The following is a 21,229-nucleotide window of genomic DNA, read 5'->3' as shown; positions in this document are numbered from 1 at the left end:
TATAGTAAAATTTTTTAATTAAAATAAATGAGTAATTTATATTCTAACTTTGATCAAATTCAAGATGTGGAAGACAAGTTCAATGCAGACATCCTCAAGGTTAAAGATAGATTTAATTTGTGGGATTATGAGATTGACAAAGTACTAGTTGAAATTAAAGAAGAGATCCTCAAGGTAAAAAACAGTTCGTGGGGTGCAGACGTTATAACAGCGAGTAAAGTCAATACTAAAGTGGATCAACTTGAGATATCAGTGAATGACAGTTTCACCAAATTAGAAACATGGTGGGCTATCGTTGGAACTTATTTAGACTATATGGTCACTCGTAGAAGATGGAAAAATGTGCCAAAAGAGCTGAAAGAACTTCCTTCATTGCAAATTGAGTAAGCTGTTTATAGTGTGATTTTTTTACATTATAAACATGTTACTTCTTTCTCAACCGTGAGTCAATACTGTTTTCTTTATCAAGTCCTTCTTTATGTTTAAGTGTTGACTCAATTTTAGCTTCTTTATCTGCTTTCTCAACCTCAGAAGAATCAGCTTCTTCATCAATTGTAGCTAGCACTTGCTGCAAAGCATCAAGTCGAACTCTTTCATCATTATTTAAGATAGCATGAACACCTTCAATATGTTTGATAGTGTACGTTCTATTGCTCCAAATCTGTTTGTAACCTTTTGTAAATAGTGGTCTCTTCAATTTTTTTCTCCAATGTTAAACTTGTGTACAACAGGCATAGATTTTTCTGCATTTAATTCAACTAATTCAGTAGCATGAAGGTTAGCTTCATTTGGACTATAGTCTAAAATGCCAGAATGAGGTCTTTCATTGTATGCACTAATGTAATCTTGTAAATGATCAACCCATTTGACTGTATTTTTCTCTGTGAAATCTTTGAAGACCATTTCTTTAATAGTTCTAGATAGTCTATCAATTAAGCCTAATGCATGATGATCACCAATATCCACTGTGCCATGTCTAATGTTTAACTCTTTGAATAAATCTTGAAGTGGTTTGTTTAAAAATTCATTGCCTGAATCTGTAATAATAAGTGTAATACTTCCAGTATCATTATAAATTTTTTCAAAGCCATTTTTCACTTCAAACTTAGTTTTATTTTTTAATGCTTCAGCATAAGCTTTTCTTGTAAATGTATCAATAGCAAGTAAAATCCATTTGTAACCTTTATTTTGCCTTGAGTAATTACTCATGTCCAACAAATCCATGAACCAAAGAGCATTTTCACGATAAGCTATAATGTGACCTTGGATTTTATTGGACTGCTTTTTGTGAAGCTGATAGCTTTTCTGAGATTTTACAAATTGATCAATGTCATCAAATTTTATACTAGGATCCTTCTTTTTCATGATTTTATAAAATTTTAAAGCAGAAGGATATTTGTAACTTGCATATGCTTCTTGCACATTCACGCCGTTCATGGTGTGTTTATTTTAAAGAATAGTTTGAACTAAAAAACCTACAACAATTAACCCTATTGTAAAAGGTAGATGACTCGCTTCATTCATCAAATTTGATGAATGAGTTTGCGGTTGTTCTGTCTTCAAATTTGAAGACAGAGTTTGTGGTTGTTCGGTCTTCAAATTTGAAGACCGAGTCACTTGTCGCTTTTTTCTGACATTGATATGTGAATTGATGCCAAATGTTGTATTGTCTGTAGCGGTTAACAGAGAATTATTATACCCTTCAATCGTGCCAATATGTAATCGCATATGACTTGGCACAAGTTGTAATCCTAACCCAACAGCAAAATCTAATCGTGAACCTGCTTTTTCTAAAGCATAGGCATACGCTTGTTTTGAGTGAATGAGTATACTCGCTGACTGAAATGTTTTGATAGAATCGACTAATGTTTGACCTTGAATAGCATCTTCCACTAAGATGCTAAATTGCTTTTGCGTGTCCAATGAATCAAGAATATCCTGTCGAATCATGGTTTGTGAACCTAGAATACAATAAACATAGGTTCTAATCGATTCATTGATGCGACTCATGCCCGCTTTAGTCAATCCTTGACTGTCTAGGACGATAAAATTTGTCCAATCGTCTGAGTCAATGAATGAAAAATGATCAATATAAAGTCTATGATGGTCTGCATAGACATATCCTTTTTTATCGGCATTAAACGGAAACTTACTAGGATCTTTCAAATAATAGTTGCCATTGTCCATGACAATGTCTAACGCTAGTATTTTCCCTTTGTGAAAATAGTTGAAGTCAACAGAGCCAAATTCAAGTTTCAAATTTTCATAAGCTTGTTTATTGTACGGATTTTTTAATGCATTAAAGTCAGGATTTGATGGCAAAGGAACTTTAAGCTGGTGTAATATCTTTCTGATAGTAAAATAGACATGAAATCTAAAAATACTTTGTACTAAAGGATCAGCATGATTAATATGATTATGCCAGCTTACACCTGAACCTGATGTCGCACACCATAATGCAAATTTAAATTGGTTTTCCCAGTTATCCATCGTCGCATGTTTAATATACTCTTTCACTTGAGCATAGGTAGTAAATTGTCTTGGAGTCACCTTATCCGGAAAAATATCAATGGTATTGAAGTAAAAAAATTCAGTGGGCGTGACATAGATTTTTTGATGGATGAAAGGACTCTTTTTCAATGCATTATTCTTATACTTGAGAGGATAGCTGACATTTGGGTTAAATTTAAGATAGTTAGGAAATGTCATTTATTTTAAATAAATTTTTTCCTAGTGTGCCAAAAATGGCGCACCATTTTTCTAGCTCTCAAAGCCTCAAGGCTTTGTTTAAATCAAGGGCTACCAATTTGCCAGCCCTTGTTTAATGTTTAAAGCCTAAAGCTTTAGTGGAGATGCCATCTTCTAATATGGTACGTTTATCATCATTTGCATTCAATGCGACTTTACACACTTTCTCAGTATACAATTGATGATGTCTTGATCGAAACACATTCATGCTTTTTTCGATTGGTATTTTTTCCAATAGTACTGTCTTATAGTCTTCAAAGGAAATCTCATTTTTCACGACACTCTTCTTCACACCTTTACATTTTTTCACTTCTTCATCTTTGTCAGTTGTATAGGCATACAACTTAGACCTCAAAGCGATGAACTCAGTGATTCTGTGACCAGCTTCTTCATCCTTCATTTTTCCAAGGACTTTTTTATTCGTTTCATCAAACATGGGATGATCCTTTGGATAATTGGAAAAGTCGTATAAATGTGCATCTTCTTTCATATCCTTGTCAAGATCAGGTGTTTCATTATGATAGACTAAAGAATCAGTATCCGTGTACAACAGTTGTGCTTTCTCACCATACTTTTTTAACATATGATTATAATGGAAATTATACATATGTATTTTTGAAAGATCAAGAATCGCTTGTCCCATAAAGATGGGTTTATTTAAACACACTTCTGATTTTTGCGATTCTACCATGATTAAATTTTCACCAAATATTTTACTGGACCTGAAATTGTTCGAATTGACACATTTTCTGAGCTGAGGCACATTGGTCGTCAGCTTTATATTTTTTCTATCTCTCACATTTTCCATGGTTTTTCCAAAACATGAATTATTCATGAGTTTGAAGAAATCCTTTTCAAAGTCATTTTTCGCTTTAGCTCTCTGACTCGTGTTTAAGTCAATGTACTCTTTTAAAAAGTATGATTCTGTATAGCTTATACCTCTGTGAATCTTAGTCAATTTTAAACCTTGGCTCAGATAGAATTTTAATGCTTTGTGATGAACAACATATTTTTTCTTGTTGTGTAAATTAAGCATCAACTTACCATTGATATGTTCAGGGGCTAAAGGATAAGCATTGTGTAATGTGTGTAATTCTTGAGGATATTCTAAGTCTACTTCTAAATTACATGGTATGTTATTCCATCTTTTCAATTCTGATGGTGTCATCCATTTAAAATTACTTTGTGGTAATTTTTCACTCATGGCTATGCCATATAAATTATTCGCATCAAGATCAGCGATATAACTGATAGGCTTTTCTTGATCAAAATCTGTCACATCAGGATTATTCGCTTTTGCATATCTGTGACTTGCTTGACAGATGCCTCCTCTAATGCCAGATTCAAAGAAAAGGTGCATGTCAGCATCTGTTAACAATTCAATATTAACATCTGTTTTTTTCAGCATCGCTTGCCAAGATAGACCTGAGGCTGAGTAAGTCCACACTGGGTCTATATTATAGATGGTCATGCATGTCTGTCTGAAATTTTCTAAAATGTCTGCTAAAAGTAGAACATCTGTTTTGAGGTATAAATTGTGATAATCTCTAAAGGTTTTACAATCAAATGTTTTCCACACATGTTGAGCATGATTATAGTCTTCTTGCGAAATGTGTGTCGCGTTGAGGGCTGAGCTAAAGGCTTGGATAGGAGGTAATGCTGTTTCTTCAAATTTATGGTATGAATCTACCCATTCATAAGGATAGATGCCTTTTTGCGTGACGAGATTGAATTGTTCTTCTTTGAAATAGTGTGAAAGATGTTTCTTTTCAGCATTAGGAAGATTCTTAGCTAGGTTTGCTAGCGAAGACTGCATAAGCCTGTAAGAATCAAGAAATCGGATGGACAGTGTTTTATGCTCATCGATGTGTAATTCCTTGGAAAATGATATATAATTTTCAGAATTTTTCGCAATGACAGTCAATCGTCCTTTCAGATTTTTCACGAATAAATGTGCATCATAACCTGAAAGATTATGAAAGTATACTGGTATGAAGTTTGGAGCTTGTAATTGAAGGTTACACTTATTACAAGCTGGCCCTCTGTATTTGCCTGTGAAATGATTGTGATCACGAACTTTATGATTTTTTTCTGTGAACACCTTGTGACAGACATAACATGTTTTAGCTGTCTTGTGCTTCACCTTTTCTTCTTTGGTTAAAGCTAACATAGCTTTAGGGTTGGTGAAATGCTTGTCATAAATGTCATACACAGCTTTTTCAATCTCTTCACAGAATCTTTCTCCGATATCTTCATCAGAATGGTGGACACTATGTGTCACGAATAGATTGTCATCCTGAATTTGATGTGTGTCATAACATATGTAGAAACTGAATGAATTAGGAATATGTTCTTGAATTTGAACAGTTTTTTCACCGAGATGTTGATTGATTGTTTTTAGCGATGATTCAAAGTCTGCGACGATCATCACAGGATACTTTTGCTCAAATTTTTTCTGTTTAAATTCCATGATCTTTTCATGCTCCTTAGGCATACTCACTCTGACACATTCAAACGTTTTACAATTCTCACTGTGTTGATTGTATCTTTCATTGAGAAGGTTACTATTTGATGCTGATATCACTTTCATGCATCTGAAGCATATTTTCACCTGTCCATCATGCTTAGAATGTGAGGCAGATATAAGTCTTGAAAAATTTCTAATCCACGCATAGTGGTAGTTAGCATTATCTTTCACATCTTCTATTTTTTCATTATCTGGAATATCGTTCTCATCTTTATAGTACAGAAGATTGATTGGATTTTCTATATTTCTCTCAGAGAGTCTGACTGGTGAAATGGGGTAGATAAGACCCTTCTCTTTCTGCTTTGAAATAAATGTAAAGACATTGACTGCTAAATCAGGGTTATTCTTTTCAAATGTATCCATATCCTTGATTTTGACAGGATAGTCTAGGTCTTTGAACATGTGGTCAAAGTCAGGTTTATTGTAATTTGAAACACGTTTTGTGTTTTTCTCTAAGTTTAATAATGCTGCTTCTACTGAATATCTGAAGCATTTTTGATCATCATTTTGGACATTGATGACTGCTCGTTTCTTTTGAATATGTGATGGTAATGGAATATAGCTTGATCCTGACAGATGTGTGTAATTGATGGTATGTAGTTCCATCTTGATGACTTCTAGAAATTTCCAACCTGAACCTTTGTTCACTAGGTTTTCCAATTCATTGAGAAAGTCTTCAATCATCTTGGAATAATCTAGTTCTTGACTCACATAAAGTGTGTGCCTAGAACGCAGTTGAAATTCTTTTAATTCATTCTTCCTCTTCATAAGAATGGTGAGGACTAGATTAATTTTTAATCCTTCCTTATTTTCCTCATTCAATTTATCTTGAAGAGATGATTTAATTTTATTGAGATAGTTTTCAATGTCAATATGAGGCAAGCCTTCCAATTGAAAATGATTGGCAAATCCTCTGAAAGCTGAGTTTACTTTTTTAAATGTTTTAATTTTTTGAAATTTTTCAATCAGGTCTTGAATGACTTTCTTAGTCATGGAATGTTTCACATTAATATCAAGTTACTGTGCTTGTTTGAAAAGATCTGATTTTAAAATACGTTTGACTGGTTCTTTGGTCAGAAGCTCTTTCAGTTTCTTAATATTGAGATTCTGAAAATTTTTATGACCCAATTCTTTTACTTTTTCCAAAAGTGGTTTTCTAATTGATATTTTTGACTTTACAGGTCTTGGTTTAATGTTGGTCAGATTTTCTTGTGATATTTTTTCTTCAATGATATTTTCTAGCTGTTCTTTTTTGAATTTTCTTGGATTTAACCCTAGTCGTTGAGCTAAAACTCGTTTTTCAATTTGTGACAATTTGGCTTGTCAATTTTCACTTCGATGTCGTTGAAACTGTTGGGGATCTGTTCAAGTCCCTCAAGTAACTTTGCTCTTGATAGACTTCCATAATTTTTAAGCTTATGTCTATAAGCTAAAATTTTTAGCTCATCGGTAGACAACAAATCTTGAACATTTGACGATGTAAACATGTCTTTATTTATAGGAAAGTTTTTAATTTTTTCGTTGATGCTCGCTCCATTTTCAATAAAATAATTTGTATTAGATATACGTTTGGGGGATTCCCCTTTTTTTTTAGTTTCGGTTTCAATAACTCATTTTATAATCATAAATGATTATAAAAAAAGACATGTTACTAATAGAGGAGCTATCAACGAACGAGATAAAAATTCTAACATATAGACATAAGATAAAGAATTACGGATCTCTTTCAAGGTGAAATTTAAAATTCTAGTTAATCCTCAATTGAGCGAAAAAATAGAACTTAGGGCTCACCACCGCCCATGAGAATTATAGAATTATCATGGATGGAGTCTTCTTTTATTATAGAAAAAGTTTTTCAATTTTCTTCTAATTCTAAAAATTCAGAAGCTAGTGACACATTTTGATAATATAATTTGTAGTTATTTTTCTTACCTTTTTTCCAGTTTTCCTCCTTAGTAATAGGTCTCAAATTACGCCAGTTCCAACAAAGCTTAAGTTCTTCTTCAACAGTATGGTCAAAATGTGATTGTGGAATAATATGATCAATATGCCAATAATCTCCATGATTATTCCATGTCATATTTTCATCAAATTGAAACTCAAACCACTTGTACAAGACATCAAGGGAACAATCAAGATATTTTTCAAGATAAGATTTCTGTTGTTTATGTCTAATACAATCATTCAACCTCCAAGTTAAATTACATGATTTTTTAAAAGATGGATTATTTGACCTTTTGTGAATTCTATAGTTTGTTTTATATTTGTTTGTACATGATTTACATTTATAGGTTCTTCCAAATTGATATTGTTTATTCTTTTCAAAATCATTCAATAATTTCTCTTGAGAACACTTTGTACACTCTCTAACAAGAGATTCCATTTACCATAAAATAATTTTGATTAGATATAGGATGAGTATAACATTAGTCCTTTTTTAAAAATTTGGAATATTATGAAACTTAGAAAAATTAGAAAATTTTGAAAATTTAGAAAAATTAGGAAATTTGGACACATTAGTTACTTGACTGGAATTAGACTAGGAATTAAATTTGACTGAGAAATGACTGGAATTAGACTAGGAATTAAATTAAACTGAGATTAGACTAGGAATTAACTCAGATAAATTTATACTGAGATTTGACTGAATAAATTTGACTGAGATTAGACTCTGAGTTAGAACTGTCATTTATACACTACTGACCATACCCCACCCCATTTTATTGGACTTAGGATTTTCTGATGATTTTCCGGGTTCAGGAATGGGACAGGTAAGTGGGAGATTAGAGTAGTTTTTGACTGTAGCCGAATAGATGATAAATCAATAAATCAATTTGAATTTGAAATTTTGACTCTTTTATTTCATTTTAGCAGTGAGGATGGGCGGCTACAGGCGGTATCATTTCCAACAACATGTCACAATAAGATACCTTTTTCCCCTATGTGCCAGGAGTATGAGGGGTTGGGGTGGTTAGGTCCTCTCATTCCCAGCTGCCAGTCACAGTCTGGTAAATTTCTGTTTCAAGTATGAATTTTGGCAATGATCATAGGTCGGGGTCCTATCATTCCCAGCCACGAGTCACAATCTGGTAACTTTTTGTCTCACGTATGAAGTTTGGCAGTATCATGGGTCGGGGTCCTATCATTCACAGCCACGAGACACAATCTGGGAACTTTTTGTCTCACATATAAAGTTTGGCAGTGATCATGGGTCGGGGTCCTATCATTCACAGCCGCGAGTCACAATCTGGTAACTTTTTGTCTCACGTATGAAGTTTGGCAGTGATCAGGGGTCGGGCTCCTATCATTCCCAGCCACGAGTCACAATCTGGTAACTTTTTGTCTCACGTATGAAGTTTGGCAGTGATCATGGGTCGGGGTCCTATCATTCCCAGCCGCGAGTCACAATCTGGTAACTTTTTGTCTCACGTATGAAGTTTGGCAGTGGTCATGGGTCGGGGTCCCATCATTCCCAGCCGTAAGTCACAATCAGGTAACTTTTTGTCTCACATATAAAGTTTGGCAGTGATCAGGGGTCGGGGTCCTATCATTCCCAGCCACGAGTCACAATCTGGTAACTTTTTGTCTCACGTATGAAGTTTGGCAGTGATCATGGGTCGGGGTCCTATCATTCACAGCCACGAGTCACAATCTGGTAACTTTTTGTCTCACATATAAAGTTTGGCAGTGGTCATGGGTCGGGGTCTCATCATTCCAAGCCGTAAGTCACAATCAGGAATTTTTTTGTCTCACATATAAAGTTTGGCCAGGGGTCGGGGTCCTATCATTCACAGCCACGAGTCACAATCTGGTAACTTTTTGTCTCACGTATGGGCCCACTCATTGTTAATTCAAGAAGCGGATAATAGACGGCGAAAGCATCTGGCCAACTGTGAACTGTCTACTGTGTAAGTGGAAAATGGAGACAGTGAAGAGTTCACTGTTTTGTGCGGAGCATGCTCTGAATAGTGATACCGAACGCAGTTAGATGTCAGGACATGGGATGTACGTGCGGGTATCACAAGTTCGAAATTGAGTCGTTTCATGATGATCTGATAAACGCGTGCATATCGGCAGGCAAAGATTCAATACCAAAAATTAATCGTAATCGTCCGAATGGAAGAGCAGGGTGGAACCCCGTCCTCGATGAATGTAAACAACGAGCCATTTTCTGGCACACCATATGGAAAGAGAATGGCAGGCCCAGAAATGGTGTTGTAGCAGACATTAGACGTCGAACAAGAGCGCTGTATCACTATGAGGTCAGACAAATCAAGAAGGAGCAAGATAGGGTATCGGCAAACAAATTAGGGAGTAAAACAAACGTGTGGAATGAAGTCAAGAAAATAAGAGGCAAATCAAACGAATTGCCAAAGACGATGGATGATAAAGTGGGAAATGAACAAATTTGTAACCTCTTCGCAGAAAAATATAAAACGTTATATAACAGTGTCTCGTACAATCTAGATGAGATGGAGGAACTGCAGTCTGATATTGACAAAGGTGTGGCGGACAAATGTTGTAGAGGTTTATGTCATAGCAATCATAACATAGATGTCGAAGACATTAAAGCAGCGTTAACATGTCTAAATAGTGGTAAACAGGACAGCATCCCGAGTCTTTCTACGGACCACTTCATCCAAGGAGGGGATAGGCTCTCGGTATATATCGGTCTCTTGTTGAACACTATGGTGCGACATGGGTACTGCCCCAATGGTTTCTTGAAAACTTTGGTAATTCCAATTCCTAAGGACAGTAGTAAATCCCTAAGCGCCTCAGAAAACTACCGCTTTATATCTCTCAGTAGCGTTCTGGGGAAGATATTAGACAATGTCATTATCAGAAATCATAGCCAGGCACTGGCGTCTTGCGACGCCCAGTTCGGTTTCAAAAAGAACTTATCGACAGCAGATTGTAGCTCTGTAGTCAATGAGGTCATAAGATACTATAACAATAGAGGATCTCCGGTATATTGTGTCACCCTGGATGCAAGCAAGGCCTTTGACTGTGTAAACTTTGTGAAGCTATTTCGAAAGCTGATTAATAGAGGAATATGTCCATTGATAGCAAGGTTTTTAGCTTGCATGTATACAAATCAACAGATTAGCGTGAAGTGGGCAGATTACGTATCAAATCCGTTCACCGCCACAAATGGGGTGAAGCAAGGTGGTGTATTGTCACCGATATTATTCAATCTGTATTTAGACCACCTACTGGTGAGCATGCAGGAGTCGGGAGTGGGGTGCCGCATAGGCCATGTTTATGCCGGAGTGTTTGCCTATGCGGACGACGTAATAATACTGGCACCCACCATCTGGGCGTTGACAAGGATGTTAAAAATTGCCAAATTATACTCGTTAGATTACAAGATAACATTCAATGCGAAAAAAAGTAAATTTATTGTGTTTGCCAAAGGTTTAGATATCGTAATAGACTATATAATGTTTGACGGAAATAGGTTATATGCAGTGGAATCGGAGGTCCACCTCGGATTTCTGTTAGGTCCAGATGTACAGCGTAGAAGAGTTGACCTTGGTATTAATGAACTATATAAAAAGACTAATATGGTAATGGCGTACTTCGGTCATGAAAATGCAGACATTCGATATGCTCTCTTTAAGAGTTTTGCTACCTGTCTATATGGTTTTCAGTTCTGGGACACAACATCTCATTACATTGAAAATGTATATACAGCATGGAGGAAATGTGTAAGAAAGATTATGTGTATACCGAGTAGGACTCATAATCAGTTAATTCCGCTTATAATCAGTGATTGTGATATGGAGACACTTTTGGAAAGGAGGACATTGAGATACATCGAACATATATTCAAATCAGATAACATTTACTTAATGTTATGTAAGAACTTGTTACTGGAGGGAAGCGCGTCGTACCTGAGTAAAAACTTTATCAAAATCAGTCGGAAATATGTTTTTTGTAAATATGACGCTGTCCGCATAAATTGCTCATATTCAATTGTAAATGGAGTTGATGAGAACACTGAATCATTTAGAATCGCACAGCAAATCAGAGAGCTACTAAAATTGAGGGATTCCGGCCATTGTCTCTTATCAAAGGAAGAGTTAGGACAAATTATAGACTTCCTTTGCACTATTTAATAATACATAAGATACGTTTTTGTAATGCACTTAAGGTTCAAAGACAAGTTAATCTGCACTATGCACAACAATCTGTACTAGTTTTGTACGAATAAACATATATATATATTCTCCAAAAGTTTAAATCCTTTCCTGACGACAGAGTTTATGCTACGGATAATATGTACCTGGGCTAGGGCAACGTTCTCTTTTGGATTAGCATAGGCCAGCGCGAGCGGATTGTGTTGACCAAAGGTCGTAAATTTGTCTAGTCCTTCTTGGATATAAGAAAACGAAAATAGAGGATTCGGATGTTGTTTGTAGAGCTGATCAAGACTCGACAGCAAGGTTGTTTTTCCCGCCCCAATTTGGCCTTCAACTGCTACTAACAGTACCTTCTGGGCGAGCGACATCCTCTGTTTCTAATGGAATGGAACAATTGCAACAAAACCATCTGCAGTAGACGTTTCGAAAGCGAGCTTTTGCCGATTGTCCACAATCGGGTGCGTCTAGAGGAACCACCTCGGATTGTTCTGCACCCGAAGACGCAGTTGTTTCTGTCACAGCTGGCGCTTCTTTGGACATTGTTTTCAGCAGATAATGTGATTGGAAATTGTCACCTTCGAAAGAATGTACTAAATTGGGATTTGTAACGTTCGAAAATGTTCGATGAGTCTAGGCTTGTTTCTAGCCATTCACAAGACAGTCTTTTTCCGAGTCTGAGGGGAGGAGCCGAGGATCTCGTTTGACAATTGAATATTCTACCATGGATCCATTTCACTTGGCTTAACATTTTTTTTCACTTTCTTCTTCGACGATTTTGATGAAACGGGGGTTTTCTTGCGTTTCGTGTTTTTCTTCTTCTCCCGTTTAGTACGACTCTCCGTCCACGAGTCGTCCTCGACGTCTGTCTCATCGCTTTCCTCATGCGGAACCTCATCGGTGCTAATCGAGTCTTCTTTTTCTTCTGACTTCTGCTCTGCTAGGAACACCTCTCGAGCGGCGGACTTTAATTCGTCTTCAAGCGACAGCAGTTTTCTCATCTCCTCCGCGCTAATACTTAATGATTTTTTGTTCCTGTGGAAGTGGAACTACGATTCCTGTTTCCACCTGCTGACATTAAGTGTCAAGCGTGCAGAAACCTCTATGGCGACCAATTCTCTTGGTTGTTTAGACGAGGCCATCATCTCCTTTGACATAGTTGTTAAGACAACCTACGAGTTCGATTCACATGACTGTTTTTTTAGTTTTAGGTCTCGTTTATCAAGGGTTGATCTTGTGGCAGGAACATTATCAATTAACCTCGATAATACTCTCTTTCTTCTGACTTCGAAGTCTACCATTTTTTCATACATGTAAACATATGAAATACAGCGTCTTAACCTTCGCAAGCCCTATCAAAACTAGGCGAAGGTGAGGGAGATGGTGGCCGACGTGAGCATCGAAAATCGCCATAGGCATAAGTCTGAATACCATCGTCGCAAACCCAGCGTTTTAGATCCAAGCAAGAAAGTCCCTTCTTCTCAGCAGATATGGTGAACAAATCGTGTTTGATGGAACGAATTGTCTTGTATTGGTGTTACAGATCGGTAGCTTGTTTAGTCTTTGCTTGTACAAGTACTTGACAGTTTAAGTAGGCCTATATTTTGGTGAATCATAACAGGGTTTTTGTCTGTGCCGTGCCCAATCAAGGTCGTCATTTCTTATTTTAGCATGTGATTAGATAATGTTTGATGATATGTTTTGTAACTCGACATTGACGCTATGACAACGAAATATTATTGACGTAGGCACGAGTTTCATAAGGTGTACTTTGATGTATTATGTCATTTGGCATATATAAGTTATTGGCCAGCTGATTTGCTGATGGGACTGTTGCTATGCGATTAGAAAATATTTGGGTCCATACGTGGCCTTCGGGGGGAGTTCTGGAATAGCTGTCCGTACGACAACACCTGTACAGGAAACGCTGCCGTTCTCGTTTCTCGTTTCTCGTTTATCATCTATCGTCTATCTCGTCTATGCAGCCCTTATATATTTTGGAAGCCCAAGAATTACGTTTTTAAGTAAAGTACAAATAGTGATTTTCTTGTTTTGTCGGATTCACAATCCTAGAGAAACCTGCAGTTCCTTCTACAGACGTGCTCTCCAGTAGCCTTCTATCGACTGCTGGATGGGAGCAAGATCTTCGGAAAATACGTAGCTAGCAAACTACAACATGGTGGAGAACCCGGGTAATTGAAACATCGTCGTCATCGTGGAAGGAACCTCACAAAACAAGAATGGCTGTTCTACTCCCTGCGGATGTGGAAATATTATTACGAACAAACGGACTATGTGTGCAAAACGCCACTTGGAACTTAAGCGCTAGTTCAGAGGGATTTACAGTGACTCTAGAATGGTTAAGGTATAGTGATGGACCTGTTATTCCATTTAATCAAAACTACCATCCACTTGACAATAGATTGTTTAGCTACGGCGGCTGGAAACCTCCATCAAAACGAGATCGTGATCGTGAGCGCTTTGAAAGATTTTTGAACAGGAAGAAGTTAAACAGTGATTTCAAACCAGTTACGAAAAGTGAGGAAAAATCGGTGCAGGTGTGCATCTATGAAAACATGCTTGCAGATGTACCGGACTTTATGGAGGACATTCGTTACGTCATGTGCATTAATGAGACCGGTAAAGAGGATGCCAATGCAGAATTACACAACTCGTCGAAATCAGCCTGTGATTCGTCCTTGATATATAATTCCACCAGTACACAGACTACCAAAACCATATCTGAAGCCAGGGAGGAAATATATTTGAAACAGGGAATAGCTCAAGTCAACAGACCCCCTGGAGGACTGTGTTTGGCGCGTCGTTCGAAGCCATTTAGACCCGGATCGCAAGCCCAAAGGCCTACAACTACATCTATGATTGAAAACGAAGATACTACTTTCCTACAGCAGAGCCAACTAGCCCCGGGATCAAACCCCCCTAACCAAGGGAGAACATTCCGCGCCCGTAGAAGTCGGCCATTCCGACCAGGAGACGGTAGTACCCGAATTGGAAATATTACTTAGCTATAACTGTGATGAACAGAATTAGATTAACTTGGTTATAACGACGATTGACATTCGATTAATGGACTATCAATTTTTGTCTTTTTAAGATTCGGGACGAATCTTCTCCAAAGGGGGGAGTTGTTACAGATCGGTAGCTTGTTTAGTCTTTGCTTGTACAAGTACTTGACAGTTTAAGTAGGCCTATATTTTGGTGAATCATAACAGGGTTTTTGTCTGTGCCGTGCCCAATCAAGGTCGTCATTTCTTATTTTAGCATGTGATTAGATAATGTTTGATGATATGTTTTGTAACTCGACATTGACGCTATGACAACGAAATATTATTGACGTAGGCACGAGTTTCATAAGGTGTACTTTGATGTATTATGTCATTTGGCATATATAAGTTGTTGGCCAGCTGACCTGCTGATGGGACTGTTGCTATGCGATTAGAAAATATTTGGGTCCATACGTGGCCTTCGGGGGGCGTTCTGGAATAGCTGTCCGTACGACAACACCTGTACAGGAAACGCTGCCGTTCTCGTTTCTCGTTTCTCGTTTATCATCTATCGTCTATCTCGTCTATACAGCCGTTATATATTTTGGAAGCCCAAGAATTACGTTTTTAAGTAAAGTACAAATAGTGATTTTCTTGTTTTGTCGGATTCACAATCCTAGAGAAACCTGCGGTTCCTTCTACAGACGTGCTCTCCAGTAGCCTTCTATCGACTGCTGGATGGGAGCAAGATCCTCGGAATATACGTAGCTAGCAAACTACAACATTGGCAGCGTTGTGGTTTACTCGGTTCAAACAGTGCATCGCAGTAATCTTCAAAACATAACTTTTGCAGTGCTGTTTTTGGGATACCCTTGGCTTTGGCCTCTCTGCCATCAGATAGAAATTTGAAGCAGTACATTTTCGCCCGAACCCCGACGAACGCGACGATAGTTTCTCCTGGATATTCAATTTTGAACGTACTCTTGATTTTCTTATTCGTTGTGCTGTACAATTGGTGTGTTTCTGGGAAATTTTAAAAGTCAAAATACTGCGGCGCAAGCGTCGTGAAAACAACTTTTGGCTCAACATTCTTCACCAGGTACACAAGACTATCGGTGTCCGTCATCAACAGTTGGCAGTTTTCTGGACCTCCAAGAGCTGGTAAAACGAAATTGTAGTGAAATTTATACATGTGCAATTTGCTGAGTTCCAAGACTGTAAAACCAGCGACAAGCGGACTGTTTAGTTCTACGGCAGCTGGGTTAGACTGCACACCAACAAGTTTTCTGTCGTAGAATGTGACAGACTTGAAATTCGGTTGACTTGTTAACCTTTTGAAGGTTTTCTCATCACTGACTAATTTCATGTTGACGTATTTACTTTTGTCTATTAGCAGACGTCCAAATATGCTATTTAAGATTAGCTTCCAGAAGCTGCTCTCGAATTCAGAGACGGATTACGAACGTTTGTGCGTTATGAAGTTTACAAAATCTCGCATCCAGCACTTTTGTTCAAAGGCCAACACACGTCTTACGCGAAGCAATCGCATTCCGCATTTGAGGTAGTATTTCAAATTCTGGTAATGCACCACGTAGTCTCGTTTCTCAGTCAGATCCGGTACAAGTTTTTCAGGTCCGGTTTTGAAAAAAGACGGATCGTTCAGCTTGAGTCCGAGTTCGTAGGTGTAATCCGACCACTGAGCAGGAGGGATGGCCGTTTTGTGTGGAGCCAAAGGGTACATTGTGTGCGATTCATGGAGCTCTGGCGGGTAACTCAAGTCTACGCTAAGGATATAGCCAATCTTAGCATCGTCGGGAACCTCGCTTATCTTTAGTTGCTTAATTTCCTGTCTGGTCAACCATCGATAACTCTTTTCGGGTAGCTGTTTACTTAAGGCATGACCGTACAAGTTCGTACAATCGAGCGGCACGATTTCTTGTCGGGGTAGTTCTGGGTTGTAGTTCGGGCCCATTTCTGGAAGATTTGCCTCTGCGTGTCGTAGCATGACAGAAGCGACCCCACCTCTAATTCCTCGTTTTATCCAGTGCACCATCTCTAGATCGGTCAATATTTCCAACTGCACCTGTGTGTATTTCAACATGGCATGGTATGCAAAGTGAGGCAGAGTTAGAAACTTGCCGGTGTCCATTTGGAAATATTGCATTGACAAATTGCGAAATTGTTCGAAGCAACTTGCCAGCAATAAGACATCGGTAATCAGATACACCAGTAGATAGTCTTTCAGTGTCTCACATGACATTGCCCGCCACACATGTTTTGCATGTTCATAATCAGCCATTGTAATGTCGATCTGATGAAGCGAATCGTAAAACTGATCTCTTGGCGGAAGCGCGTCGAGTTTAAGTTTCTCGATCTCATCCAGGAAATCATAGCAGAAAACACCTTTTCTAGTCATGAGCTGATATCGTTCCTCGTTTCTCTGAACATACTCCCATAAGAGGGGGAACGCGATTGAATTGCGATCCTTTTCACTGCTCATGGTGCTTTTATCATTCTTCATAGAGTCTGCAATCGATGTCAGGGAGGCTTTCATGAACTCAAACGAGTCTTGAAAGACTAATTCTCCATCAAACACAGCTAAATAATGCTCAGTGTTTCGCGGTAAAATCCGTGGAGGTGATTTCCCACGTTTTTTATTCCGTCGCGCTATGGCCTTTATTAGAAGGTGCTGATCAAATCGTACGCCTCCATGAGCGAAACACGGTACTGATGCTGTTGTTTTCTCACTACCATAAGTCAAGTTACAACGTTTGCACAAAGCGAAGCGGAATTTTCCAGAAAGATGACAATGATCTTTGTATGGAGAGTTTAGCTCGGTAAAAGCCTGTCCGCACATTTCACAGGATGTTTGTCGATGAAAGCGAAACCAGTCTTCGCGAGTCATTTTCAAAGGCTGGTTTTCAGTAGCGTTTATGATCTGAATCTCTTGTCGTTGAGTGTCAAGCCAATCGAGGAAGCGTTCGACGCAATCTAGACCGACCCGATGATGTAGTGACGAGTTATACGTTCTATTGGAGTTACATATTCTGATCGCTGCCACAGCAATAGGCACGTGTCTACGTCGATTATTGTCTTCTGGGCAGGAGATTTGCATTGTTTCAAAGTCGTAATAGATGGCAAATCGGCTCATGGACATTTTTTTCAAACTGAGAAAAACGGACAGTTGTTGGAGCACTCGGTGTTTTGTAAAGCTGCGCTTTTTGGGAGCAGCAACTAATCCAATGTTCGGTCCGTCGTTCTTCTGTCGGGAATCTGCAGAAACACGACCGACAAACAAGTTTCTTTCCCTGAGAAACGTTATTACCTAAAATACGACTTAAACTTTTTATTAGAAAGTAGTGTTTTCGATACAGCAATAGGTCAGTGCAGCGTTCTTCCGTTGGGCGACTGGTCAAATTCTTGCTTAGATAGTAGATTCGAAGGGGCGGGTGATCCCTTTTTTGTTTTGTTTCGCTGATGTGGCGAATCGCTGGCCTCTCGAGGGGATAAGCGCCCTCGAAATGACCAGGTGTTCTTAGTAGATCTTGCCCCCTTAGTGCCGTGGCGATACACTAAGTGGCAAACCAACCTCTCTCGTTTCCAACACACAATTAACGCAACGACTCATATGAACATCACAAAATATACTTTAATCACTAAAGTACAATAATATCTAAAACCGGGAATCAATATGGACCAAATTGGTCTTACCTTTTTATGGGGGCGGGTATCCGAAGTATGGTATATCTACACAAGTGAACAGGTCTAAATCCAACTTGGTAGAAATTCACAATTTTGAAACTTAGAAGGGAGTCTGCTTCTCGTGATGATCTCTCAAGGTGGAATTCTGCCTGGATGATCCCGAACATTCCCTTATCAAACCCTTTCGCACCCACGTGACGCCCCCGAAATACCCTAACTCCGCCAATCAGAGCTAGTGTCTACCATAACGAAGGTGGTCCAGAGCACCACGTGGCTGTTTCCGGTAATTATAAAATGCGTGTCCGAGCACGAGATATTACGAAAGCTTCTAGAAGGTTCCAAAATATAATTGACTTGTTTACGAAAGAAGATAATTGACTTCTCACAAATGATTATCCAAACAATGAGTTGGTGTAACCTTAATAGGCTATACTCAACATGAAGAAAAGGAGGTGACAATTACAGACGACCTCTGACGCACATCTATCGCAAACAGAGATGCCTAATTGCCCCTAAAAGTGATACTGAGATCATATTTATGCAATTACCACAACAAATAATGAGTGGCATTGTTCAAGTGATAGGGTAGCTAATGAGGTGTCAAAACCACCTTAGACATGATCAGCCGTCCAGTAGAGTTGATAATTATGGTATCCAGTAATAAAGTGTTGCCGTACTAATTACAAGCGCGTGCATAACCTGGATCTGGACAAGATCAAGAATAAAATATTGCTCAAGGGTTTGATACTGAGAATCCCCAAAATCATCTCTAAAACGATACTAAGGCAAATATACAAATCAAGACAATGCAAATTAAAAGACCTAACTTCTTTTGGACGAAAGAGTCGTAACACTCCAAACATTTCGATTCCTAGTGAAACGTCCTCCGTTTGGGCCAGCCAAACAAAGGCCACTTCACCCAAGGACTTCACAAGACAAGCCCCAATCAGGCATCGTACCCAAGAGATTCCTAAAATGTGTCTATGATCTAAATAATCATGATTAACTAAGAATATACACTAAACCCTTAAATCATGTGAATACGAAATGTTCGTCATGAAATGAATCAACTAAATATTGTTAACAATGTGATACAAATTGGCTAACTGTAACACTGACTCCAAACACGCTCAGGACTAGAGAGGGAATGTTTCGTTCAAATATTGCCATTTGACTCAAAGGTGTAGGAAAACTTAAACCCGAAAAGTTAAGCGAGCTTTTCGTGTACCAACTCTCAACTTTATATCGAGGAGGTGGTTGTGTCCACCTTCCCCGATTTTCAAAGAGTAGTAAACAGTCACGGAAACACACATCGTCTTTGGCTTTCGGAGGAGAGACACAAGCGCGTTTTCCACTCAATGATCGGGGTAGTACGCTGTGTCGCCTTATAAACGGATCCAGTGCACCTCCTCGAAAAGGTGTGAAAGCCGATAGATAGAGGCGTAAGCTCTGAACACACACAAAGCTCCAGCCGGACCCTTCGTGGTGGAAAGTATCAACTTTCCCAGAAATTTCCTCTAGCTGTTCTTGAATATCGTCCCCGATCTTGTCTTGTCCTGGCCATGGGTATATACTGCGATTTTTAGTGTTGAACCACGGTTCTGCACTATGCTCTACGAATTCCCTAGCCGTGTTATCTTCGGATCCCTCCGGGTGAGCAACCGGTACCAATTTACTGAATAAAACCTGAAGTTCAACATGATACTTTAAAGCTTCATTGTTTTTTGCAGCAGTGGCTAGCGTCTTTCTAAGCTGCCGGACTATTAACGGACGTGCTACTTTAGTAAAAAAATAACTGTAAATCGTTACTCAATCGTACCGGAGGTCGTAAACATATTTTTGCGCCGTGCGAACTTGTGGTCCAAAAATGTTTTTGAGGCGAAACATGATCTTCGTGAACGTAAATCACAACACTAAACCGGTATATTGCTTTCTTGGATTCTAATCAGTGATAACACGACAGACGTTTTCTCAGATCAATTAGTTTAACTGATTGTCGATTGTCGCCTTCGAAAGTGCAAGGTACAAATAACCTTCCCCCAGGCAAAATTCACTTCTTCACCGGATTCGTGGCGAATGTCAATGTCTATCTCATTAAAGAATGTACCATTTAATGGTAAGTATCGAGGACGAACGAAAGCGTGTGAGAGATGTTTTGCGCGATCCCGTGGATTGACAGGAAGACTCATTAGTAAAGGCGTATACACATTGCCGACAGGCGTAGATTTTACAATGGAAGAGTATATGAACAAATTGTACGCATTGTAATCGAGATTTGGTTTGCGAGACGCTTTAATAAGGTAACGTTTTGCGTCTTTCAGTCGTTGATCTGTGGCGATCAAGGCGCTACTCGAAGGTCCAGAAGCTCGTTCATCGGTTTCAGTGTGCTGGTGAGAAGCTCGATCCTCTTGCATGTCCTCCGAGGTGATTTCACTCGGCATAGAAGTAGGTCTATCTATGTGTGCAGTCGTCTGTGGCTCGGACGAGCTCGCCGTGTCCGTGGAAGCCAGCCGAGAAGTTTCAATGTCTTTTTCCTTTTACCTTCTCTTCGATCGAGTCTTAGAAGCTCCCTCAAAATCCTCTTCTTCAAATTCGGAATTACCCGACGCTGTTTGTTCTCGTCGACGTTTCTTCACGGACTCTTCATCTTGCTGCTTACCCTGGACGATCAACTTGTCCTCGGAAAACGGTCCCTTTGTTTTAGACTCTGTGCCGTCATTGAAAAAGTACTTAGTATTATCAAATCCTAGAACTTCGGCCACATCAGAAGATAGCTCAATCGCTTCGCCTTCGAATAGATGGATTTGAGCAAACCCCGTCGATGACAAACGAAATTTTCCCGCCCATATTTTATTTGGTAAATGATCAAGTCGTAGTCGTCGGAGATTGAGTCCTTCGATGAGGTCTTCTGCACTGCCATAGTCCAATAGTTCTTTCCCTGCCGGAAGACATGCTTTCTTTACAACTGCGGGAATCAAGGGTTGTCGGATATCTGCTACAGCCACCTCATATGAACATCGAGATCCTCTGAAATATGTTGACCATGAGTGTGGAAATGTTATTTCTACGAGAGCTACTTCAACTTCGCCGGGTATTAAACTCACGTC

The 21,229-nt window shown here is 38.8% G+C and overlaps 2 protein-coding genes across 2 annotated transcripts; both read right to left on the bottom strand.

Moving 5' to 3' along the window:
• Positions 1 to 424: 424 nt before the first annotated feature.
• On the bottom strand, positions 425 to 12,416 carry LOC135499330 (uncharacterized). The gene is made up of 6 exons (XM_064790075.1): positions 12,177 to 12,416; positions 11,562 to 11,795; positions 6,331 to 6,382; positions 3,931 to 6,102; positions 2,990 to 3,273; positions 425 to 568 (listed from the first exon to the last, which is right to left on the bottom strand). The coding sequence occupies exons 1-6, from the start codon at positions 12,414 to 12,416 to the stop codon at positions 425 to 427; spliced, it is 3,126 nt and encodes a 1,041-aa protein (XP_064646145.1).
• Positions 12,417 to 15,876: 3,460 nt separating this feature from the next.
• LOC135499329 (uncharacterized) lies at positions 15,877 to 17,577 on the bottom strand. Its single transcript, XM_064790074.1, has one exon. The coding sequence runs from the start codon at positions 17,575 to 17,577 to the stop codon at positions 15,877 to 15,879; it is 1,701 nt and encodes a 566-aa protein (XP_064646144.1).
• Positions 17,578 to 21,229: the final 3,652 nt, after the last annotated feature.

This window comes from Lineus longissimus, chromosome 15, assembly GCF_910592395.1.
Source record: "Lineus longissimus chromosome 15, tnLinLong1.2, whole genome shotgun sequence".
NCBI lineage: Eukaryota > Metazoa > Nemertea > Pilidiophora > Heteronemertea > Lineidae > Lineus > Lineus longissimus.
The sequence above is the reverse complement of the archived record's forward strand: the minus strand, read 5'-3'. Positions and strand labels throughout refer to the sequence as shown.